Raw genomic sequence first — 26,261 nt, 5'->3', positions numbered from 1 at the left:
GTTAAAGAAGCTCATCATCACCAAGCCCTTATTATATGAAATGTTAAAGGGAGTTACCTAAGAAAAAGAAGATCAAAAATAGGAACAGTAAAAATGACAGCAAACTCACGGTTATTAACGACCACACATAAAACAAAAACGAGAGCAAACTAGGCAAACAACTAGAACATGAGGGTTGTCAATAAGGGAGTGGGAGGGGGAGAGGGGGGTAAAGGTACAGAGAATAAGTAGCATAGATGATAGGTGGACAATAGACAGGGGGAGGGTAAAAATAGTGTAGGAAATGTAGAAGCCAAAGAACTTATAAGTATGACCCATGGACATGAACTATGGGGGGGGAATGTGGGAGGGAGGGGGGTGGGCAGGATGGAGTGGAATTGGGGGGGAAATGGGACAACTGTAATAGCATAATCAATAAATATATTAAAAAAAAAAAAAAAAAGTACCACAAACTGATTGGCTTAAAACCACGGAAATTTATTGTTCTCAGATTTCTGGGGACTGGAAGTCTGAAATTAAGGTGTTGGGTAGGGCCATGCTCTCTCAGAAGCTTCCAGAGGATTCTTCCTTACCTTTCCCAGCTTCTAGCAGCTTCAGGCATTCCTTGGCTTACGATAGCATAATTCCAATCTCTTCTATAGCCATCTTCCATGTCTTCACATGGCATTTCTGTGTGTGTGTGTGTACAAATTCCCGTCTAATTATAAGGATACCAGTCACGTTAGATCAGTCCCAACGTAATGACCTCATCTTAGTTTCCCAATAAGGTCATATTCACAGGTGGCTCTTCAGCATATCTTTTTAGAGGACACAATCAACTCATAACAGCAGGTATCTTGGATTGTTGAGAACTAAGCAGGAATCACTGAACAAGGGGTTGCTCTGGCTGAATAGAAAGACAAGCCAGAATGGGCTGGGACAAAGGAAGGGGAAGAAGAGTTGGGGAGACAGCTGGAAGTTTTGAAAGAAGCCTTGTTAAATTGCTGCCAGAAAATCAATTGCAAGTCTGGGAGGAAACACATTAAAATGTTAGTAATGGTGGGATCATTGATGACTTTAATTTTTTTATACTTTTTTATACATTCCAAATTTTCTACAATAAACACACAATTTTTATAGAGAGAAACAATCATCTTTAAAGTAACATTCACAATCCCCGTGAGTACATACAATCAAGAGTAGAAAAGTAAAGTGAGAAAAATACACATATAGAATAAAAACATGAAAATAAACAAAGATATACTGATCCACAATCTGCATTCAATAAATGCTTACGAATATAAGTAAAGTTGATTTGACATATTTACTTTAATCCAAAAAAACAGTAAAGTAGAAAAACACATAGGTCCCCATTTCAAATAGATCTGAATTTAACCCCAACACCCCCATTTGCCAGTTCAGCAACGAGTGAGTGACTCTAAAGGTTTGTTTCCTCACTTGTAAAAATAGGATTTTAATTTCCATCTCGCCGAGCTACTACAAGATTCATATGAAAGCCTTTTGTGAACATGCTAGCACAGTGTAAATACGTGTTTTTCAACATTTTCAATGTTAATAAAGGTGTATATACAATATATGATTTTGACAAATGGATGGCATAATGAACACGTGAAGGCCGAGACCTGGTCAGGTGAAGAGGAAGAACATGGGCAGAGCGAGGGAGGACTGTCTCAGTTTTCTGACCCAGAAAAGTGAGGGAAATCAGTACTTACTGGAAAGAGGAATTACTCAACTGAATTGAATTTGGATTCTAAAAATTTGTCGAGTTTCAGGAAAAGTGACATAAGCTTAAACTGTGGGATGTCCTTACTTCAGACCACAACTAACCAACATGCAACAAAACTGCCTTGTACAAAACGGGAGCAGATCATCTCATATAACGAGAAATTTGGGATCAGGAAAATTCCCATAGTTTAACGATGCCAACAAAGACCATGTTTGTTCTTCCTTTGCACCGTTACTGTACTTTTCTCAGGTTCCACAGAGCTGCTAACATCAGAAAGGGGGCTGTGTCCCCAAACACCTCTTTTTAGAAGCTACAAAAACATTTCCCAGGACGTTTCCCCCCTTTGGAAAATTTCCCATCCTATCTCACTGGCCATAACTCTCACATGGAACTGCTTCTCCTGACGCACGTGGAGAGCACACATCAAACGGTTCACTTAGAAAGAACCGGGAAAAAAGCAGAGACGTGGGGCAAATGGCTACTGGAAAGGCAACAACAGGGTCTGCGGTATCTGTCCACACACAGAATACACAAGGAGTTGAACAAAACATGAAACTGGAGTCGGAGTGAATAATACTGATGTACTACCAAGGCTCGGTATGTATAAAATGAAAGAAGAGGACGGGCGTCCCTGGGCTGACACATAGGCCGGGATTCTTGGGCAGGGAAAGAATAGCCTCATTTCCCATCAGTCACTGGTGGGAGGACTAAAGATGCTAATGGGCTCAACCAAAAAAATGGCCGGAGATGTGAGACAAAAGAACAAGAAAAGGAGTGTATGTGCACTCCATCCACAGCATTGTAGAACGAGACATCCCCAGCCTCATAATCTAGGAATACTCCCACTCGTTGAAGACCTGGCTCTGGACTGGTGGGAATTACAGAGCTACCCATTAGGGGCCAATAGCTGGCGGAACCCCAACAAACGGCCCAGATGCCCACCTCAGGGGATATTTCTGAATTATCAACAATCCCTAGGATGTCCTCCTGACACACCCCCACAGCAATCACCAGGCTGTTTCGGTTTTCAACTTCCCAGTAATGTTTCCCTGAAGTGAAAATGTTTTTTCCCAAAACACAGGGTAAGTGTTGAAATCTCTTCGTGGAATGCGTGGTCTGCTGAGGATTCCTCCGTGCAGTGAAGTAGTTCCATGCTGTAGAAAATACGGGCCAAGAACTGGCTGGTGTTCCATTTTGCACATACCTCCCTTCCTGGGAGAAGAGAAGTTTGGGGTGAGCCGTGTCTTCAGCTAAACTGATAGCCACTGGAGAGAAAACGAGAGCTGAGATAAGTAACGCAAGAGCTCACCAGCAGCGCTCCTCCAGAAATACCCATCCTTGCCAACTTCAGTTCCATCCTGCTCCTCACGAGCACCGTCAGGGATGAGCCCCCTCACTGCCTCTCAACTATTCATCGGGTGGGCCTAATGGGTGAGAGTATGGCCTGTAGCAACCTAAAATTCTCATTTCCCTTTGGCTCCAAAACACTAAGACCTAGAAAATGGGAAGCTCATTAGTTCATGGCCCTAGCTCTTCACAATCAGCATAAAATTTGGAGAAACATTAACAAATTGTGACTTACTGAATCAAAACTAGATCAAGGCTGTTGACTAGCTGATTCTTTGTACAGGTCCACATGGACATCATCGTTAACAAGGTTTCTCTTCACTTGTTCCAGCTGTTCACTGGGCATCTCCACAGGCCCCCAACAAATAACTCAAAACCGAACTCATTATCCTAAGCCACCTCCCATATACTTGGGACTTGTCCCCCCACAAATGCAGACATCATTGTCTTCTATGTTCTCTAAGGTATAAGAGTATTACCACCACCCAAACACCACATTTGAAATCTTGAGATTATTTGACTATTCTTTCCTTCTGACCCTCAGTGACTAATTAATTCACTAAGTCCTATCAAGTCTACCTCTAAAATATCAGTCAGGTTCGTTTTCTCCTCTCCATTCCCACTGCCACGGTCTTTACCCAGACCTTCTCCAGCATCTCTCACTCTGGAACATCCGCCCTGGCCCCCCGCCTCCAAATTCTCTTCCCTCCCACTCTCCACGCCACTCTAGTTTGTCTTCTCTCTTTTAAATCAGGAATGGGTGTTAGGTTTTGACACAAGCGTTTTCCTGCATCTGAATTGCCCAGCTTTCCTTTTTTCAGTTTGCTAAGCAGTGAATTACATTTGTTTTGCCAATGTTAAACCAACCCTGCTCTTCTGGGCTAAATCCCATTTGGGTGTGATGTCTTATTCTTTAATATGTTGTTGGATTCAATCTGCTAAAATTTTGGAACTATTCTATGTTCGTGGGAAGCACTGATCTATACACAGTTCTCTTGTAATGTCTCTGATTTTGGGAGTGCAGGCCTTATAGAATGAATTGGGAAACACTCTCTCCTCTTCAATTTTTTTTAAGAGTTATTGGAGAATAGATATTTCTGACAAGTTTGGTGAGTTCAGCAGTGAGGCCATTTGGGAAGTTTTTTGTTTTTTTTATTGTTGGTCAACTACAGTTGTCCCCATTTCCCCCCCAGTGCCGTCCCCTGCCCTACCCATCCTCCATCTCCCACACTCAATCCTCCCCCTCATTGTAACTACACACCAATATCTTTAATAGAAATTTAAGTTATTCCAGTTATCTATCTATTCTTGAGTAAACTTCAATCATTTCTGTCTTTTAAGGACTTTGTGCATTTTACCTATTGTACATTGTCAAATTTATCAGCACAAAGTTGCTCATAATATTTACTTATCCTATTAATATCTGTAGAGTCTGCAGTGATGTTCTCTTATTCTTCTCTTACTGACTTTATCAGGTGATACTGGTTAATAAAACTATATAGGTTTCAGGTGTAGCCTCTCTGTGTTGATATTAATAATATGTGTCTTGTTTTTTCTGGTCATTCTAGCTAAAGGTTTATTAAGAAAATCAATCTTCTCCAAAAAGCAGCTTTTTGTTTCATTAATTTTTCTATTGTTTTTCTGTGTTCTGTTTTTATTGATGTCTATTTCCATTCCTTTGATTACTTTATCTTCTTTTTCCAGTGTCTGAAGGTGGAAACTGGTCACTGATTTGAGAACTTTCTTTTCTAATATAGGTTAATGCTATAAATTTCTCCTTAAATTTCTCGCTTTAGCTGAATCCCACAGTTCTGATATGTTGTGTTTTCCTTTTCATTCAGTTCAAAGTAATACTTTCTATTTCCCTTTTGATTTCTCCTTTAATTCTAGGGTTATCGAGAAGTATGTTATTTAGTTTCCTAACATGGGAATTTTCCAAGGGTATTTTTGTTACTAATATCTAACTTAAATGTATTAGGATGAAAAAACATACTGTGTATAACTGGAATTCTTTTGAATTTAATGAATTTGTTTCATGGCCTACCTTGCTCTATCTAGTAAACAAGTTCCAAGTATACTATTTTTTTTTTCAAATCCTCATCCAAGGATATATTTATTGATTTTAAAGAGGGAGGGAGGGAGAAGAAGGGGGGCAGGAGAGGAAAGGGGGTGAGAGAGAAACATTGATGTGAGAGAGAAACATCCATCGGTTTCTTCCTGTGCACGCCCTGACAGGGGATCGAACCCGCAACCTAGGCATGTGCCTGGCCCAAGAATCAAACCCGCAACCTTTTGTGTATGGGACAGCACTCCAACCAACTGAGCCACACAGCCAGGGGTCCATTGGTACTTTTTTAAAATATGTATTCTGGTGATCTATATATACCAGTGAGGTAAAGCTGGTTACTAGTGGTCTTCAAGCCTACTATATCCTTGCTAATTTCCTGCCTACTTGTTCTAAACATTATTGAAAAAAGGTATTAAAAATCTAGCTATAATTGTTGATTAGTCTATTCCTCCTTGCAGCTCTATTAAATTTTTGCTTAACATATTTTGAAGCTGTAACTAGGTGTATAAATATTTAGAACTCTATGTCCTCCTGATGAATTAACCCCTTCACCATTAGGGAATAACCTTTTATCTCTGACAATATTCTTTGCCCTGAAATCTTTGATATTAATACAACCACTCCAGATTTCTTTTGACTAAAGTTAGCATGGCATATCTTTTTCCATTGTTTTACTTTAAATATATATGGGTCTTTATATTTAGGGCATTTCTTGCAAAATATAGTTGTCTTGCTTTTTTATCCAATCCAATTAATCTCATCTTTTAATTAGGATATTCAGACAAGTTATATATTTTTATACACACACACACACACACATTTTTAATCCTCACCCAAGGATATGTTTATTGATTTGGGGGTGGGGGAAAAAACACCAATGTGAGAAACACTGATTGATCACCTCCCAATCACCTCCCCCATATGTGCCCTTACTGGGGTTTGAACCTGCAACCCAGGTATGTGCCCTGACCAGGAACCAAACCCACAACCTTTTTGGTGTACTAGATAATGCTCCAACCAACTGAGCCACCTGGCCAGGGCAGATGACTTATATTTAATATGATTAATAATAATAATTATCTTGCTATATGTTTTTCCTTTTTAATTTTACTTTTCAATTACAGTTGCCTTTCAATATTACTTTGAATTAGTTTCAGGCATACAGCAGTGGCTAGGTAATCATGTACTCTACAAAGTGTTCCCTGATATTCCGGTACCCACCTGGCACCATAAACTTATAGTGTTATTGACTGTATTCCCCATGCTGTACTTTACATCCCCATGACTATTCTGTAACTGCCAATTTGTACTTCTTACTCCCTTTTCACTCAGTCCCAAATACCCTCGCCTCTGGCACTCTGTTCTCTGTGTCTGTGAGTGTGTTTCAATTTTGTTTATTCGTTTCTTTTGTTCTTTAGATTCCACATACAAGTGCAATCTAATGGTATTTGTCTTTCTCTGAGTGACTTATTTCTCCTAGCATAATACCCCCTAGGGCCATTCATGCTGTTGCAAACGGTAAGGTTTCATTCTTTTTCTGGCCAAGTGATATTCCATTGTACGTATGTACCACTACTCTTTTATCCACTCGTCTACTGACGGGCACTTTGTTTGCTTCCAAATCTTGGCTATTGTAAATAATGCTGCAATGAACACAGGGACGCATGTGTTCTTTCAACTTTGTGTTTGGGGTTTTTGGGGGTATATATATCTAGAAGTGGAATCGCTGGGTCCTAAGACATTTCCATTTTTAATTTTTTGAGGACCCTCCAGTTCTCCAAAGCACCTACTTGCATTCCCATCAACAGTGCGTGAGGGTTCCCTTTCTCTACATCCTCACCAACACCTGTTGTTTCTTGATTTATTGATGACCATTCTGACAGGTGTAGATGATACCTCACTGTGGTTTTAATTAGAATTTCTCTAACAACTAGTGACACTGGGCATCTTTTCATATGTCTATTGGCTATCTGTACGTCCTCGTTGACGAAGTGTCTATTCAAGTCCTCTGCCCATTTTTTAATCGGATTGTTTGGGTTGTATGTATTGAGTCGTATGAGTTCCTTGTAAATTTTGGGTATTAACCCCTTATTGGATGTATCATTGGCAAATATTTTCTCCCATTTAGTAGGTTGTCTGTTTTATTGATGGTTTCCTTTGCTGTGTAAAAACTTTTTAGTTTGATGTAGTCCCATTTGTTCATTTTTTTCTTTTGTTTTCCTCGCCTGAGGAGATGTGTTGGAAAAAATAATGTTGATAAGAGAGATGCTGGCCATTTTATTGTCTATATTTTCTTATAGGATTTTTATGGTTTCACATATTACATTTAAGTCTTTAACCCATTTTGAATTTATTCTTGTATATGGTGTAAGAAGATAGTCTAGTTTCTTTTTTTAAGTGTATTTTATTGGTTATGCTATTACAGTTTTCCCATTTTTTTCTCCCCTTTATCCCTGCTCTGCCCTGCACCTCCCAACCCACCATTTCCCCCCCAGCCTTAGTTCATGTCCATAGGTTGTACATATAAGTTCTCTGACTTCTGTGTTTCCTATGCCATTCTTAACCTCTCCCCATCTATTTTATGCCACCAATTATGCTTCTTATTCCCTGTGCCTTTCCCCTCCCCTTCCCCACTAAAAACCCTCCATGTGATCTCCACTTCTCTGATTCTGTTCCTGTTCCAGCTGTTTGCTTAGTTTTTGTTTTTGTTTTTTAGGTTCAATTATTGATAGTTGTGAGTTTACTGTCATTTTACTGTTCATAGCTTTTGATCTTCTTCTGTTTCTTAGACAAATCCCTTTAACATTTCATATAATAAGGTCTTGGTGATGATGAACTCCTTTAACTTGACCTTATCTGGGAAGCACTTGATCTGCCCTTCCATTCTAGATGAGAGTAATCTAGTAAGCTTTGCTGGATACAGTAATCTTGGAAGTAGGTCCTTATCTTTCATGACTTCAAATACTACTTTCCAGCCCCTTCTTGCCTGTAAGATTTCTTTTGAGAAATCAGCTGACAGTCTTATGGGCACTCCTTTGTAGGTAACTCTTTCCTTTCCTCTTGCTGTTTTTAAGATTCTCTCTTTATCTTCAATCTTGGGTAAATTAATAATGATGTTCCTTGGTGTGTTCCTCCTTGGGTCTAATTTCTTTGGGACTCTCTGTGCTTCCTGGACTTCCTGGAAGTCTATATCCTTCAACAGATTGGAGAAGTTTTTCCCTTCATTATTTGTTCAAATAATTTTTCAACTTCTTGCTCTTGTTCTTCTCCTTCTGGCACCCCTGATTTGAATGTTAGAGCACTTAAAGTTGTCTCATAGGTTCTTCTTTCTGAATTCTTGTTTCTTCATTCTGTTCCAGTTGGATGTTTATTTTCTTCCTTATCATTGATTTGAGTCCCAGTTTCCTTCCCTTCACTGTTTGTTCCTGTATATTTTGCTTTATTTCACTTTGGGTAGTCTTTATTTCTTCCTTCATTTTGTGACCAAGGTCAATCAGTTCTGTGAGCATCCTGATTACCAATGTTTTGAACTTTCATCTGAAGGTTGGCTATAACCTCATCACTTAGTTCTATTTTTTCTGGATCTTTGATCTGTTCTTTCATTTGGGCCATATTTCTTTGTTTCGGCACACTGGTCTAGGTAAATGTTTCTTTAACTCCTTGGTTGTCGGAGTTCCATGCAGTTTGACTTTCTGGCACTTCTGGTTGTTTATTGTTTTTAAATTGGTTGTTATCCTTCTTTTGGTTGTGCAAGGAAGTGAAGTGTTTCTACCTATGCCTCCATTTTGGCCAGAGCTCTAGTTTCTTTTTTTCCCCATGTATCTGTCAATTTTCCCGACACCATTTATCAAACAGACTGTCTCTGCCTCATTGAATATTCTTGCCTCCAGTGTGAAATTTTAATTACCCATATAAGCATGGGTTTATCTCTGGGCTCTCTGTTCTGTTCCATTGATCTATATGTCTGTTTTCCTGCCAGTACCATGCTGTTTTGATTACTATGGCCTTATAGTATAGTTTGACTAACAGGTAGTATACCTCCAATATGCTTTCTATTTGTTCCTTTTCCTGCCTTCTTTTTTATTTATCAAATATTGTTTATGATTGCACTTTATCACCTTTGTATTAACTGTTTTATTTTAGTGTTTGCTGTGAGGCTTATCAGAATCTAGCTTCAAGTGATATACCACTTCACATATAATAACTGTATAATAGTATATTTCCATTCTCCCCTCCTAACATTCATGTTATTGTTGTGTATTTCACTTGCAATATCTTACAAACTGCACAATTTTTTTGTCTATTTAAACGTTCAATTACTGTATTATTCATGGTTCCCAGGAGAAACAACAAACAGGATGTATGTGCATTCATAGAGAGAGATTATAAAGTACAGAGAACCTGTCTGCCAGGCAATGGCAAACGTAGCCCAGCCCTATGGGAAAGCCCATAGGCGCGTGGCGGCACACAGGATGCCAAACCCCGGATCGGCTCTCCCGTGGGAAACCAGGCCTGCTTTGTACCTAGGCTGCTTTGAGGCTTGCTCTTGCTAAAACTCCCTCACCCTGAGTTGAGGCAGCAAATGCTTACTGCATATCTTTAAAGTAACTTCCTGAAGTCTGTGCTAATTCTCCCAAGTATTGAAGTGTAACCAGGCCAATTATTCTTATCGTTCCCTTACATTTGCAACATCTTTTCCTTGTTAATCTGTAAGAAGTAATCAGTAACATCCTTTCCATTGCTATCTGTAAAAAGTAATTACCTAAAACAAACCTAAATATAATGAATGAAAACCTTCTTTGATGTATGCTATTAGAAAGCCAAGAAAAGCCTGTCAAAGGCAAGGGTGGGGGCGCTCTCCCCTTGAGAGAGTGGCCGTGCCGTCCCTTTTTCTCCACAGGACTCGGAAGTGCATGTGAATTTGTCTTGTATCATCCACAATGCCGTGGACACTGCGGGCCGGTGTCCGCATCAATAAGGTATTGGTTCACATGAATATGGTGACTGGCAAGTTCCAATCTGCTGTGTGTGAGCAGGCTCAAGACCCAGGCAAACTGATGCTCCAGCTGAAAGGCCATTAGGCAGGAAAGGCCAAAACTGCAGATGATGTTCAAAGGCACTTCCCTCTTGCTCAGGGGTGGGAAAAGGGACTTCAGCCCTTTGTTCTAGTTAGGCCTTCGGATGATTTGATGAGGCTCACCAACATTATGGAGGACAATCTGTCTTACTCAAGTTCCCCAACTTAAATGTTAGTCTCATCCAAAACACTTATCGCAACAACCAAAATAATGTTTGACCAAATATCTGGGCACCCTGTGATCCAGTCAAGTTAACACACAAATTAATCATCACTATTAACTTTTAATGATAATTGACATATACACACACACACACACACAGACTGTGGTTGGTGGGTAATAACATGAGTGTAATAATTTATATTTTTAATTTGAACATTTCACCAAAAATGTCATATGGTGTGCTTGAGTGTGATGTTGTTACAGAATCACATGCTTATGATTTTGTAATAAGAAAGGGCGTTATCTGTGCCGGACCCTGTATATATTTACGTTATGTCATTACCATTTCAGGTAATCTTTTAATTCTAGGTTTTTCTTTCAGTTCTTTAAAGATCTTGCTCACTTACATTGTTTCCAATGAGAAATGTGATGACATCTTTATCTTTGTTCCCCTGTAACATATTCTTTGTATCCTGTTCCATTTAAAATTGTCTCTTTCATCACTGGGTTTGCTGTAGTTTTCATCATATTTCTTGCACTTAGGGTTTGTTGAACTATTGGATCTGTGTACTTACAGATTTCAATTTTCAAGCTGAAAAATTTGGGGCCATTCTTCAAATACTTTTTGTTTCATCCCATCCCACTGCTCTCCTTCAAGGGCCCTAACTACCACATGTAGCGCTGCACGGAGTTGTCCCACAGCTCCTTGATGCTCTGTTCCTTTCTAAAGTATTCTTCTGTGTTTCATTTCGCAAAGTTTCCCCTGCTCCATTTTCAAGTTCAGTAATCTTTTCTTCTGCCATCTCTAATCACCGATTATTCCAAAGCAGTGTAATTCTTCACCTCAGTCACTGTAGTTTTCTTCTCTAGAAGTTTGACCTGGGATTTTTTAAATATCTCCCATGTCTCTATTTGCCTGTTTACAGAACATTTATAATAACTGAATTAACGTCCTCATATGTTTATTCTAGTCAATTCCGGGTTAGTTCAGATTAATTATCTTCACTCTGGGTCATGTTTTCCTACCTTTTTGCATGCCTGGTGATCTTTGATTACATACAAAACATTGTGCATTTACATTGTGGAGTACATACTCATTTTTTAAAATTCGAATCAATCTTCTTGAGCTTGTCCTGGCATGCAGTTACTAGGGAATAATTTGATCATTCGGGGTCTTCTTTCATGATTTTTAAGGCGGGTCCAAAGCACTGATCAGTGTAGGGTTCATTATTCCCCACTCATTAGTCAAGATTTCCCTGAGTTCTCTACCCGGCACCCCATGAATTAAGAGTGTTCCAGTCTGGCTGGTAGACACAAGCATCGTTCCTAGCTGGGCACCAGAAACTGTTCCTTGTAATCATTTTGGAAACTTCCTCAACCTCAGGTAGCCCTTCACAAGCATGTGCGGACAGGTACTCTTCTGAAAACTCAGTGGGTGCCTCTGCAGATCATCAGGGCGCTCTGTCTGTACGGCTCTCTCCTCTCCAGTACTCTGCAAACTCTCACTATTTTTGTTCTCCTGGGACTATCAGTTCCATTGCTCAACTCAGGGAGTCTACTTGGCTCCACCTCTGGGAACCCTCCCTAAGATGGCCAGAAAGCTCTCTCAAGGCTACAGGTTGGAGTATTCATAGGGTTCTCCTTGTCTGTGTCACATTTCCCACATGTATATGCCTTGGTACTTCCCTAGAGATCCACTACATTTGTCTTCCGCCTTTCCTACAATCACCTTCTCAGGCCCTGCCTTTCCCCACAATGCACCTTATGGGTTAGTCCCACTGGATACCCTCCATTCCATTTTCTCCACACCTTTAACTCACGCTGCTGCCTCTGCTTGGAAGGTTACACTCCCTTTTTCATGTGGCAAGCCCCAAATCACCCCACAAATCCCAGAGCTATCAGCTCTGCTGTGAAAACTTCCCTACTTCACCCCCCATTAGAGGTCTTCCTCTGCACTTCTGTAACATTTTATTCATACCGTCGATACAATGAATCCCACAATATTACAGTGATATGTGTCTGTGTTCCCAGTTTGCTTATGGATTGTTAGACGGAATAGGTCCTTTTGTTTTTGTATCGCTGGTGCATTATAACACATAGTATGTGTTAAATAAATGTTTCTTGAATGAAGCATAAATCCGTTTATTCCTAAGTAGTCACCATTTTCCTGACCCTCCTGACAGCTGCATACGCTGCTTCCTCATTCCTTCCCAGACTTCTCCCTGTTTACTCTCATACTGAAAGACTTGTAAGGAGCTCCAACTCCTAGGAATCCTGCTCACCTTGGAATCGCTTCAGCATTTCCTTCATCATTGGTACACGGCACTCAGTCTTCACCTGCAGAACTTCAAAGGAGTAGTTTACATCCTGGTTCTCACTCCTACAGAAAGTACAGAAGGCAGCTCTTCTTAATGGACAACTAGGGCAGCTAAGACCCCAACTCCCATGTGAAGATTCCAAGCCCAAAGCTTAGACAACTTCTCTTCTATTCCTCCTTGGAAAAGTGAACACAATCCCTCCTCCACAGACCCTTGGGGTGCACCCAGATTGGCCTATGGAGACCGGCCTTGTTTCCCTTCTGCTCAAGCTACATTCTTACTATTCCACTCAGACCCCCATAAATAAGAAGGAATTCATACCTGGTCAAAAGACCTTTTGGATTCTGTTAAGAGAAGAAAGAAATAAGTTATGTACCTTCCTCTTGAGATCTGGTACTCAACTTTGCAAGCAGGTATTTTTCTGTCAGTTACTTTTGTTTATGTCACATATGATCTCATGCTGCCAGAGACAATGAATTGACACAATGTAGTCCTTTTTTTTATGTGACCCCTGCATACTATCTGACAATGTTCATCAAGTCTTTCCTTGAAATCCCTTCTCCCCGTTTAGCACTATGACATTAACTCTCTCCTGCTTTTGCCAACTTCTCCACCTATTCTCTTTCAATCACAGACAGTAACGAACAGTGCTGAGGATGTGGTGGTAATATAAAGTGGTTCAGCCACTTTGGAAAAGAGATTGGCAGCTTCTGGAAAAGTTAAATATACATATACCATGCAGCCCAGCAATTCTGCTCCTACTATCTACCCAAGAGAAATTAAAACATATGTCCACACAGAGAATGGCGAACAGAGCTCATAGCGGCACCATTCATAACAGCCAAAAGGTGAAAACCACCCAAACCCCCATCAACTGGTGAAAAGTAAACAAAATGTGGCATATTCTACAATGGAATACTATTCAAGAATTAAAATAAGAAATGCAAATGCAATAGTAACATGTGCTACAGTGTGAATGACTCTCAAAAAAACATTATACTAGATGAAACACATACACCAAAGAACACATACGATTGTTTGTGTGATATAGCCAAAAAAGGAAAATCTATGGCGTCAGAAAGTAGGTGGTCTGAGGCTGGGGGTAAGAACGGAGATGAACTGTAAACAAACACTGAGGGATCTCATGAAAACGCCCTAAAACTGGACCGTGGAAAGGTCTTACCTACAGGTCTCTAGACATTGCTTGCTCAGGGAGCAAAATCGCTCCTGGTTAAGAATTACTGCTATGCAGGGATGAAAACAAGTCATCTACTGCTACCTACAACAGTATGCATTAATCTCACAAACTTAATGTTGAGCAAAAGAAGCCAGACACAAAAAGAGTATATACCAAAAGAATCTTATTCAAAAACAGGGAAAACAAAGCAGTGTGAGGAGTCTGACAGGAGACTGGCTCTGAGGAGGAGGGAAGGGATATTGATGGAGGGCACGCGGACAGCTTCCGGCAGGCTACCCGTGTTGTACTTCTGGACTTGGGTGGTGGTTACACGGATGGGTCACTTCATGACAATTTGTCAAGCGTATGATTTCTATGTTTTCTCTATGGATTTTATACTTAAAATGTTTCTAAACATGTTTATTTTATTATAACAATAAAAATATTGTCAAAATCTGTAGACACAGGTAAGCTATACTTAAAGATGAAAGTATAGCTTCAATATACATATGGTATCTAAATGAAATGATTTCCAAGAATTGTCTAGAACTTCTACAATTTGCTTGAGCAATGAAGTTCCGATCACATATCCGAACACATACTCTAGCAGAATCTTTGAAATAACACATTTAAACACTTTTAAAAATACAGATTTAACATCTAGAATGCTCACAAAAAACGGAGCAGCCAACGTAAGTGCAAGGTTAGGCAAATGGCTAACGAAGATGGAACTGGATCTTAGAACATCGAAGCCTCAGACAACTCACTTTACTAATATATCTCTCCTCCCACTCTTTTATGATTTTCATTTACCCTTCACTTTTAGCTTACGACCTACTTCCATTCTTCTTAGAAAACATAGAAACACTAAAAATAAAAAAAATATTCTGTAGAGCTGAATTTTTTTTTGATTTGAATGTGTTCCTGCAAAATATATAGTATTGCTTAGGTTTATGTATTTTTAATTTATGCAGTGAGTTAGAAGTTAGAGCTCTTGCTGCATTCTCTTTATTGCTGTTTTCCTTAGGCATTGTGTTTTTAAGATCCATTCCTGTTGCTATCTATACATTTAATCCCTATGTCCGCTTTTTGCCAGTTCCCTCTTTCAGGAAGGACACCCAGGTTGTGCCCCGCATCGTCACCACTACAAACAATGCTACAGTGAAGTCATTAGCTGCTCTTATCGTTATTGTTTTTCCATACTAGTTTTTGGTGTTTGCTCTGTAACTCTTTACCCCACTTCTTGAGTTAGCATGCTTAGCTCCTTTATACGAGTATTTACCCTTTTGTTTGCTGGTATATACAGGCTGGGGCAAAAGCAGGTTTACAGTTGTGAGTACGCAAAACACAGAATTTATTCTTGTATTATTATTTATTAACTATTGTATTATTTTCCACATGAACGACTGTAAACCGACCTTTGCCCCACCCTATACAAACATAAATAAGACAGATAGAAATGTCTTAGATATGCTTCAGCTCCTAGGTAAGTTATTAGGCCAAGTGAATCATACCTATCTTTTACATTAATTTCCATTGAATAGTAAACTTTGATTCTCTAATTATATAATGACAGTAGTAACATGATCACCAGCAGAGAGAAAAACACTTCTTCTATTAAACCCACTCACGAAGAAAGACATGCAGCTCTAACGACAGGAGTCCAGTTAGCATGGTTAACTAACCTCTCCCCTGCCGTCTCACCTGCAGCAACTCCAGGGTGGAGCTCTGGCTCTTCCTCTCCACCTCCAGCATGAGCTTCTTTAAGGAAGTGATCATGTGATTGAGCCTTAATGTGTTCTCAGCCTGTTTCTTCTTTGTCTCTTTTTCTTCTTCGCTCAACCTCTGAAGAAACAGTTGCTCTTCTTCGTCCAGAAAGTGGTGCAGCTTTGCAAACTGGGCACTGACTCTCAGCTGCTGATTATTCATCTTGTCCTAGAGCCGCAGGAGATTTGCTCAGTCTTTGTTTCTGCCTAGTCCTTACTCCTAAACTCCTTGCACGTGACTCCCCAATAATCCATGGTCCTGTTTTAATCACCTCCTCCGGAAAAGCTCCTGCCCAGTCCCCACAAATTTCCACTACTCCTCTATTTACACTTACTTGATATCTTTATACTTGTCTTTATAGTATTAATTCATTCTTTGTAACATGAGTCTCTACTATTGCTACAATGCTTTGTTTGTATACTTTCTAAACTAAAAAGGACGCTCACGTCTACTATTTAGTTTAGCCCTCAGAACACCTGCTGTTCATTGTTGTTAAATCTTTAGATATGTGTGTGCACACTCGTCATACCTCCCAACTAGATTAGCATCTCTGAAAGCAAAGTCCGTTTACTTTCCACAAACCAATTCCAACCTTAGGCAAAGGTAGGGAAGGGGCACTGCCTTAAAGTAGAGATGGATATGAAGTGTATGGAACTCACAGGTCTGTACTTCCTGGTCTATCACCTTATCCTCAAAGGGGCCTGACAACGATGGCACCCTACAAAGCTCATCCCAGAGAAATTACGTGAGCAGCTGCAGACTGAAAGGGCCTCAGACAAGAATGTCCAAACACTTCTGCTGTTACCTTCCACTCCGTGGCATTCTTCCTTTCCGCGTCCTGCAAATGTGTGACTTTCTCCATCTTGGCCATTAGACTATGTTGAGTCTTCAGAAGTTTCTCCTGTCAGCAGAAACACATATCAGAAAGAAATTGTCTTTCCAAGCATCTTCCTTGTTCAAGAGCAAGCAGTCGCCTAATCCAAACAGGAAATGATATTAAGAAAATGTTGAAGATGGTCACAGGGCATCTTCAGAATGAGAAATATTCTGGTCTTAAATACTCACAATACTATATAGAGGTTGTCTATTAAGTTGGCAAAAACTAAAAATTGTTAGAGGATTAATAAATACCTAGCATGACAAGGCAGAAAGCCTCTGGCACCGTAATAGTAGGAAAGTATAAAGTTGCCATCTTTTTGAAGGGCACTGGCAAGATTTAACAAAATTTAAAATGTGTGTAATCCTACTTCTAATAATCTATGCAACAAAACACTACCTAAAATAATCAATATATATAGGAATGTTCACTGCAGCATTATTCATTATCCATCCATGGGAAATTATTAAGTAAATTACGGTATATTGATACTCTACATCAACTTCAGATAGCTCTCTTTATATTAACATGTTTTATTAAGTTAAAATTAAGCTGTAAAACAATAGCATTGTAACATTCTGTTTTGAAAAGAATGTGTGTGTGTGTGTGTGTGTGTGTTTGAACAGAAGGAAAATATGGGAGGACATACACCAAAGTATTATTAACACTGGTTATTTCTGAAGGCTAGAAATGGCTTGAAAGTTGGGGGGAGGGGAGATTAGAAATTTTATAAATTTCTGTTTTGTTTGAATTTCTACAAGACGCACATGCCATTTTTGTAATTTAGAAGCCTGAATAAGCTATTAAAAATCAAAACGAGTCAGTCAGCATTAAGCAAGTGGGCTGCAGAGGGGAAGCACCTCGAGCAGGTCAGGCATGACCCTGGAGACACAGCAGGCAGGTTAGAGACCAAAGGCGGCAGGAAGGAGTCCAGATTTAGCCCCTTGGTTCTGACTTCAGTAGCTAGATGGATTGTAGGTAATGTACCAAATTAGAAAACATAGGAAGATGAGCGGTATGTAAATGGAAGGAAAAACCATAAATTAACTTGAATAAACTGAGTCTGAGATTTCCGTGGAACATCCAGATGGAGAGAGAGAGTTTGCAGTTAAGCGTGAAGAGAGAGATCTGAGCTGCAGAAGCAGCTTTAGGGCTCAGAGCACAGGTGGCAGTTGAAGCCATGGGTGTGAGTAAAATCACCCAGGAAAATTCTACAGAATAAAAAACAAAGTATTAAGGCTAAAACAGGGAAGAACTACAAGGAGTCTACAGAGAATGAAAATCATGCAGAGAAACTGCAATGAGTGGTTGGTGAAAAACCATGAGGTAGTGGTTTCTTTACAGAAAGGAAAAGAATATTTAAATTAAAAACTGGTGAAAACTGTCAAATGCTGAAGAATGGTCTAGGGCACCTTTCTGTAAGTCTGCATGTATGTCAAAAAAAAAAAAGCTTAAAATAAAAAAAAATGATTAGAACAAAGAAATAAGCAGTATAATTAATTTTTTAATTCTTACCTAGGAGAATAATAAAAACTAATAGGTATCACTCTTCTTCCAATCATTTATAAATGACAATGCTTAGAGTTAGATAATTGAAAACAACACCAAAGTTGCCAAGGATGTGGAACCAGAACTCTCATACAATACTGGTGGCTGTGTGAAATGGCACAACCACAGAAAAAGGGCTAGTGTAAAACTAAACACACATTAACCCTAGAGTCCAGCAATTCTACTCCTTATCCCAGGAAAAATTAAAACGTGTCTACAAAAAGACCTGTATGAGAATATTCATAACAGCGTCATTCAGAAGAACCAAAAACTACAGACAGCTCAGGTATCTATTAGGAGGAGGATGGATAAACAAACTGAGGTATGGTCATATAAGGACACTACTCAGCTGCAAAAAGTAACAGTACTGACATGCACAAGTGGACGAATTTCAAAATCAGTGTGCTAGGCAAAAGGAGCCTGGATAGAAGAGTACAGACCATGTGATTCCATTTACATTTCGTCTGGAACAGACAAAACTAATCCGTGTGGAGAAGAAACAGAAGAGTAGTTGCCCTGGGTAGGTGAAGGGAGCAGAGGCTAACTGGGAAGGAGCATGAAGGAGCTATCTGGGGAGACGGTAATGTTCTTTATCTTGAGAAGGGCTTGGAGGTATGCATTTGTCAAAGCTCAGCAAATACACACTTAAGATGTGTGTATTTAATTGCATTAAATTGTACCTCAGAGAATTAACTCTGGTTAATGATAGGCACGCTAAAATATAGGAGAAAGTGTACTGTCTACAATTAACTTTAAAATGCATCAAAAGGAAATAAGAATTGATGGATGCAGACAGGATATAGACAGGTAAAGAGGTGATAAGCAGAATGAAACGTTAATGGCAGAATCTAGATGTGAGTATAGTTATTTTAAAATTCTTCCAACTTTGATATATGTTTGAAAAGTGCCTAGTAAATGTTTGGGGAAATAACATTAGGCTGTAATGGGATTTACACAGTAGTTCTGTTAGACATCACAAAATCACCTGTGTTATTTTCTAACACAGTGTCTTCTAGCATAATCAAATCTATTTATTACCCCTAGTTGTTCGCTTACATAGTTAGATGATCCTGCTACTCAGTAAGGTAAGTAATTATCTCAAATAATTTGATTCCTTTATTCAATTACACTCCTGCCACTTTGTGATCACTGTCCAACCTGACGTATGCGTGAGGCTTGTAAGGAGATAAACAGCTCCTTTGACTGCGACCAAGATTTTTTTTTTAAGTTTTCACTTTTGTTTGATAATGAAAGAAAATTAACTAATCTTTTAAAATATAATTTTTCAACTTTTTAAAGCTTTTAACAATTCTAGTATGCATGAATTATCCTGCATGATTGGTTCTATTATCCAAGACTCTAACTACCCTATTTTGCTGTGTATAACACTATTTTGCCTGAATTTTTGAGGGAAAAATAAGGATGTGCATCATACATGGGCAGTGCCTGAAATACCTTGTATCTGTTCTTGTGTTTTGTAATTATGTTACATAAAATTTCTTGTACCATAATATGTTCAAAAATAAATGTTAAAATTCTTTTATAATACAAAAAACAAGTATCTAAATATATATAAATAAATAACTGAATTTTAAAAAATCAGCCCTGGCTGGTGTGGTTCAGTGGATTGAGTGCGGGCCTGCGAACCAAAGGGTTGCCGGTTCGATTCCCAGTCAGGGCACATCCCTGAGTTGTGGGCCAGGCCCCTGGTTGGGGGCGTGCGAGAGGCAACCACACATTAATGTTTCTCTCCCTCTCTTTCTCCTTCCCTTCCCCTCTCTCTAAAAATAAATGAATACGATCTTTAAAAAACAAATGAAAACGAAAGATGTTTTTTCCTGAAAGTTTGGGCCAAAAACGTGGGTGCATATTATACACGGGAGTGTATTATACATGCAAAATACAGTAAGTCTTTCTGAATCCTGCCACAGTTGGCATATAAATAGGGTCCCTGAGTAAACTCGAGAACCCTTAGGGGAGATTAGAAAACTCCTTCCCTGCAACAACAGAAACTGCCAGGAGATGGCAGGAGGGCAAAACCAAGCATTTCAAAGCTAGCTGGTTTGTTTTTTTTTTAAAGCATGTTCTCATTTAACATCAGAAAATTGGGTATGAGACCATTAAGTATAATAAAAGTTCATACACTTACAGAATTAAGATATTTGCTGCTTGTGATCATGTAGTTCAAATAACAAACTTCAAATCAGACAGGAGTTCCACACTAGACCTTCGCAAACTAGTTCTGTATCTGAGGAAATCAGCCTCACACATTTCCTGGGTCGCAGCTGAAGACAACTGGAGTCCATGGTCTCTTAGATACCGTCACCGCTCTTAATTTTGTGCATTCCAGTCACTGTACCCTCTGCACTCAATCCAAGCAGGTAGATATACCTCCAAAATAGATATCAAATCAGCCCACTTACTGTCCCCACTGCCACCCTCTAGTTCAAGTCACCATCATCTCTTGTCTGGACATCTATAATAACCCCATGACTGAATTCATATGTTCAATCTTGACCTTCCCTCATCCAATATCCACAGGCAGCCAGAGTGATCTTTCTAAACACCAATCAGATCACATCACTATCCTGCGTAAGACTCCACTGGCTTTCCACATCACCAGGAAAATTCAAACACCCATAATGGCCCGAGATATAGCCCCACCCTTGCCTACATTTCCCAACTCATCTTATGCTGCTTTTCCCCTCACTCATGACACTCCAGGTGCCTAGACCTTGTTACATATATATATGTCAAGTTCTTCCCAGCCTCACATCCTTGTACTTGCTGCCCACAGCCTGGCATGTTCTTCCCCCAGTTCCCCAGATGGCAGACTCCTTTTCATCCATCAGGTCTCAACTGCAATGTCATCACCTGAGGAAGCTACCCTGTTACTTCTCTGGCATGGCACATTATTTCTTTCACAGTATATCACAACCTGTGATTATTTCATTTATTTGTCTATTGTCTACCTCCCAATCCCACCTCAACGAGACTATGCACTCCATGAAAACAGTCTTTACCTGTCTTGTTCACCGTTGTATTCCCAGAGCTATAACTGGCACTGTAGTACAGTGTCTGACGCAAAACAGGTGTTCAAGAAATATTTGTTAAATGAATCAATAGCAATGAAGGGATTCGCTCCGAGAATCAGCAGATTAAATATTGAAGTGATGGTACGAAGAGCAGTGCTTAGAAGCCTTCTCTGTGCAAACAATCTGCTCCCTCAAGTTTATGAAGCTATTTCACTTTTTCTGTTCCCTCTTTCTCTCCTCCACCACCAATGACTCTCTTAAAAACAACCTGTGTTCCAAAAGACTTTTTGAGATTTCCCTCTGTGAAAGTACTAAGAGGTAGGTCTATGGTTCTCTCTCCTGTATGTGCTGTAGAGTCACCTAGAGAACTTTTAAACAATGCTGATGCGAAGGGCCCCACCAAGTGAATCAAAGTGCCTAGGAGGTGGGGGTTGGGGGGGAAGCCTAGCTTGGGTATTTCTTTTTTTTTTCCATTTCTTTTTTTTTAATTTGATAAAATATTCTTTTTTTAATTATTTTATTGTTGTTCAGTTATAGTTGTCTGCATCTCCCCCCCACCTCATCCAAAACCACCTCCTTCCCTAGCTTCCACCCTCCCCCTTGGTTTTGTCCGTGTGTCCTTTATAGTAGTTCCTGAAAATCCTTCCCCCCATTATCCCCTCCCACCTCCCCTCTGGTTACTGTCAGATTGTTCTTAATTTCAATGTCTCTGGTTATATTTTGTTTGCTTTTTTCTTTTGTTGATTATGTTCCATTTAAAGGTGAGATCATATGGTATTTGTCCCTCACCACCTGGCTTATTTCACTTAGCATAAGCTCTCCAGTTCCATCCATGCTGTTGCAAATGGTAGGAGCTCCTTCTTTCTCTCTGCTGTGTAGTATTCCATTGTGTAAATGTACCATAGTTTTTTGATCCACTCATTTACTGCTAATCCCAAAACCAAATAAAGACATAACAAAGAAAGAAACCTTCAGGCCAATATCACTGATAAACCTAGACGCTAAAATCCTCAACAAAACATTGGCAAACCGCATCCAGCAATACATTAAAAAGACCATACACCATGATCAACTGGGATTCATCCCAGGGATTCAAGGATGGTACAATATTCGCAAATCAATAAATGTAATACCTCACATAAACAAAATGAAAGACAAAAATCACATGATCTTATCAATAGATGCAGAAAAAGTATTTGATAAGGTACAGCACCCATTTATAATCAAAACACTTAGCAAAGTGGGAATAGAGGCAGCATTCCTCAACCTAATAAAAGCCATATATGAGAGACCTACAGCCAACATCATACTCAATGGGCAAAAACTTACAGCTTTCCCACTAAGATCAGGAACAAGACAAGGTTGTCCACTTTCACCACTCCTATTCAACATAGTATTGGAAGTCCTAACCACAGTGATCATACAAGAAAAAGAAATAAAAGGCATCCAAATTGGAAAGGAGGAAGCAAAACTGTCATTGTTTGCAGATGACATGATAATGTATATAGAAAATCCTATAGACTCCACCACAAAAACTACTCGGCCTAATAAGTGAATTTGGCAAAACAGCAGGATACAGTCAATATTCAGAAATCAGTGGCTTGGGTATTTCTTAAAAATGCTCCCAGGTCATCTTAATTGTGTCCTGAGCCACTGGTATGGCCCGAAGAGAGCAAGCAGAGTGGACTAGGAATTAATTCATCCAAGGCGGTTTTCTGGATGCAGTACTCAGGAGCTCAGATCCTGAGAGGAAGCATCTGGCACACTGTTTTCCAGGCTCAGGTGTAGGTCTAGGATGGGGGATGTTTTCCAGGGATTAGGGAACTCCCAACTTTTAAGACACAGCCTACCCATCTGAGTATATGCTGGAAGTGGTGTGCTTGGAAACAGGGTAGCTCTACCCAACAGCAACTTAGTGTTTTTCTAACTAACTGTGGGTACGGACAGAGGGTGCAGAGCAGGACACATACCAAGGAATTCTGCCTAATGATGTGACTCGTGAACACCCACCCAGTCAAGCTTGTGATATTCAGGCTGTCCCGATGTTACTCTTCCCTACTCATTCCCCACCTGTTGGACATATTATTTAACCCTGAAATTCCACCCCTTTCAGGAAGTCTTCTTGGCTAGATTAGATGTGGGAGAGTGAACAGTGCAATGGACTAGGAGTTCGAGGGCCTCAATTTAAACTTTTCTACTTCCTAGCTCTGTGACCTTGGGCAAGTGACCTCACATCTCTGTGTTTCAGTTGCCTCATCTGCCAAATGGGGATAATAAAAATCCATCTATTAGGGTTGCTATCAGGATTAAAGAATTACTGTATGGAAAATGCTTAGAAGTGGACGGTACATAAATAATCAATAACTGATAGCTACTAATAATATTATTATTACTATTATATTATTGCTGAAGATTTAAGGGCTATGTTCCTGTTTCATACCCATCCACTTTATTTGCCTCAGCCCTCACCCACAAATGTGTTTTCCCTTCCATCTCTCTGATGGATCCTTTCAATCTCTTTTGCTGGCTACTAAGCACTGATACTTCTCAAGCTGCTCTTTGTACCTGCCTTTTTCTTACCTTCTATATGGTTCCCCTACGGGAATCTCACCTGCTCACTTCCTCTATGATTTCAATGATATGCTGACAATTCTAAAATAGTGTTTCAAGCCTCTGATGCCCCTGCCTCCTATCCCTCTTCCGTGGACTTCCTGTCACAGTTACTTCATACTCAACATGTCCCAAAATGAGTACTAGAAATCTGGACTGCCATCCTGGACTCCTCTCTCTCCCTCACCTACCAAGTCCAATTAGTCACCAAGTCATTCAACTCCTACTCATACTGAATCCATCCCCTCTTCTCCATCATCCCTGCCCAGTACAAATTCAGGCCCTTACTGCCTCCTGCTTAGAATGGTGCAACAGCAGTCTAATTGGTCTTCTCCATCCACACAGATACCAAAGGGATCATTCTAAAACAAAAAAACTGATGGTGTCATTCCCTACCTTCAACTCAATCCCTCAATGACTCCCTACTGCCTCAAAGAGAAAGCTGTGAACAGGTTCCTTCATGACACAGCCCGACTCTCTCTTCAGCCTCAACTCCCACCATCCTCCCTCCCATGTTCTATGCTGCAGAAGCACCAAGCAACCTCCAGTCCTCGTACATACCACATGCTATTCCACACCGCCACACTGAATATGCTGTTCCCTTGGCTTGCATATCCTCTCCCCTCCCTTGCTGTATTCATCCTTCAAGGATGAACTCCTTTTTAACCCCTCTGTGAAGCCATTCCTCACTCCTCATTGACCTCAGACTTTCTGTGTACTTGGTACAAACCTGGGTAACTCTCACACATTGAAATTATTGGTGTACATGCTCATGTACCCTACAAGACAAGGCCCATGTCTTTCTATTTTGTTTATGTCCAGATTCTAGAACAATACCTGGCATAGAGTAAGCATCAATGAATGTTATTAAATGAAGGAATTAATGTACACTTCATTATCCAGCTTTACATGTTTCCTGTTTGTAGCTGGCTGATAAAATTGTACAGCATTTTATAGTTTACAAAACACTTTAACTTGTATTATTAAATGAGTGCATGCAACCAGTACTTACTAGAAAGAAATTCTGCTGGAGGCCACTGGAGTTACACCGTCAATAATGGAAGGGGGTAGGGCTATCCAGGAAAGGATGATCAAGGAAGGTCTTCAAGCTAAAAGCAAGTAAGATCTAAAGAATGGAAGATGTGTGTAGAGAAAGAGAACAGCCTTGAAACAAAAGCAAGAAGGCCAGTGTAGCTGGAGCAGAGTAGGATAAGTTGATTTATTCAAATGCATCTTAATTAATGCATGAGATAGGACAAATAATCTACAATTCAAACATTAAGTGATTTTTCCCAACTGATGAAGGAAGCTATTAAAATCCAGTCTCATCACTCCACACCACGCTTTCCCAAATCATCAGTTGTCGGTAACACGCATAGGACAGACCTGCACTGTCCAACACAACATCCAATCGCCATGTGAGCGCCTGAAATGTGCATAGCTCAAATCGGTACGTGCTATAAATGAAGTACACACAGATTTTAAAGACCTACTATGAAAAAGCATCTCACTGATAATCCTTCGTAACAATGTTAAACAGTATTTTGGATAATTAGGTTAAATATAATATATTATTAAAAATTAACATTGCCTGTTCTTTTTATCGCTACAAAAATGTTTAATTACACGTGTGGTTTGCCTTATGTTTCTGTTGGACAGCACTGGTATACAAACACTGTCTCAGTGTGTTTTTCTTCAACTAGAAGCTCCCCCGGGCCAGCTCCTTGAAAGCTCCTCGGTGTGACGAAGAGCCTGGCACCGCCCCGTCCCACTCCCAGTTTTAACTTCAGCTCTAAGATCCGTGTAGCATAACTTTTTTGAGCCTCAAGGGGTTTTTCATGCTTCCAATGGGACTAGCAGTCACTTCGTGGGGCTTTTATGAAAGTTAAGTAAACGGTCGACATTCCCGGGCAATCCCGGCAGCCGCCGAGGGCCAGCTCACCCGGTAGCTCTCGAAGGCCTCGTCCACGGGCGCCATGGAGTGGGCCTGGTGCTCCTGGGACTCCCTGCACACCAGGCACACGGGCCGCTGGTCGTCCTCGCAGAAGAGCCGCAGGGGCTCCCCATGGCGGTCGCACCGGCCGTAGGCCTCGCGAGCCCGGCGCGGGTGCCGGCGCCGCGCCTTCTCCGTCAGCCGGGCCAGGGCCCAGTTGGGCCGCAGCGCAGCGGGCGACGACGGCTGCCGGCACTCGGGGCAGGGGAACCGGCTGCCGGCCCGTTCCGAGCCGAGGCGCAGGCAGCGGCGGCAGAAGTTGTGGCCGCACTCGATGGACACCGGGTCCTGGAAATACTCCAGACAGATGGGGCAGCTCAGCTCCTCCTGCAGGTCCTCCGCGGCCATGGCGCTTCTCTCCCCACAGCCCGAGTCGGCCCGCTGCGGGGCGCGTGAGCAGGAGGGGGCGGGCGAGCGAACCGAGAGCCGGCGGCCGCGCTTCCGGGACCCGGGCGTAGTCCGGCGCCGACCCGCCCCGAGGCGGCGCTGACCCGCTCCGCGGTGGTGGCGCAGCTCTGCAGCCGCGGGCTGTGTGCGCGCGGCTACCCCGGCCTG

At 40.7% G+C, this 26,261-nt stretch overlaps 1 protein-coding gene across 1 annotated transcript; it reads right to left on the bottom strand.

The window, feature by feature from the left end:
• Window positions 1-1,038: 1,038 nt before the first annotated feature.
• TRIM4 (tripartite motif containing 4) lies at window positions 1,039-26,195 on the bottom strand. The gene is made up of 6 exons (XM_024571354.3): window positions 25,656-26,195; window positions 16,449-16,544; window positions 15,581-15,811; window positions 13,021-13,043; window positions 12,664-12,761; window positions 1,039-2,991 (listed from the first exon to the last, which is right to left on the bottom strand). The coding sequence occupies exons 1-6, from the start codon at window positions 26,052-26,054 to the stop codon at window positions 2,405-2,407; spliced, it is 1,434 nt and encodes a 477-aa protein (XP_024427122.2). The 5' UTR covers window positions 26,055-26,195; the 3' UTR covers window positions 1,039-2,404.
• Window positions 26,196-26,261: the final 66 nt, after the last annotated feature.

The sequence above is a fragment of the Desmodus rotundus genome, chromosome 1 (genome assembly GCF_022682495.2).
Source record: "Desmodus rotundus isolate HL8 chromosome 1, HLdesRot8A.1, whole genome shotgun sequence".
Taxonomy (NCBI): domain Eukaryota; kingdom Metazoa; phylum Chordata; class Mammalia; order Chiroptera; family Phyllostomidae; genus Desmodus; species Desmodus rotundus.
Note: the sequence above shows the minus strand (reverse complement) of the source record. Positions and strands in the feature narration are given on the sequence as shown.

Bases quoted from the DNA above. Each gene is read 5' to 3' on its own strand.
- TRIM4 (XM_024571354.3), bottom strand. From the start codon at position 26,054: ATGGCCGCGGAGGACCTGCAGGAGGAGCTGAGCTGCCCCATCTGTCTG. The intron at 12,762-13,020 runs GTATGAATTCCT...TACTTTCTGTAG, and splicing joins CCAAAAGGTCTTTTGACCAG to GAGTGAGAACCAGGATGTAA. The intron at 2,992-12,663 runs GTGAGCAGGATT...TTTTCTCTCCAG, and splicing joins AATGCTGAAGCGATTCCAAG to TGGCTATCAGTTTAGCTGAA.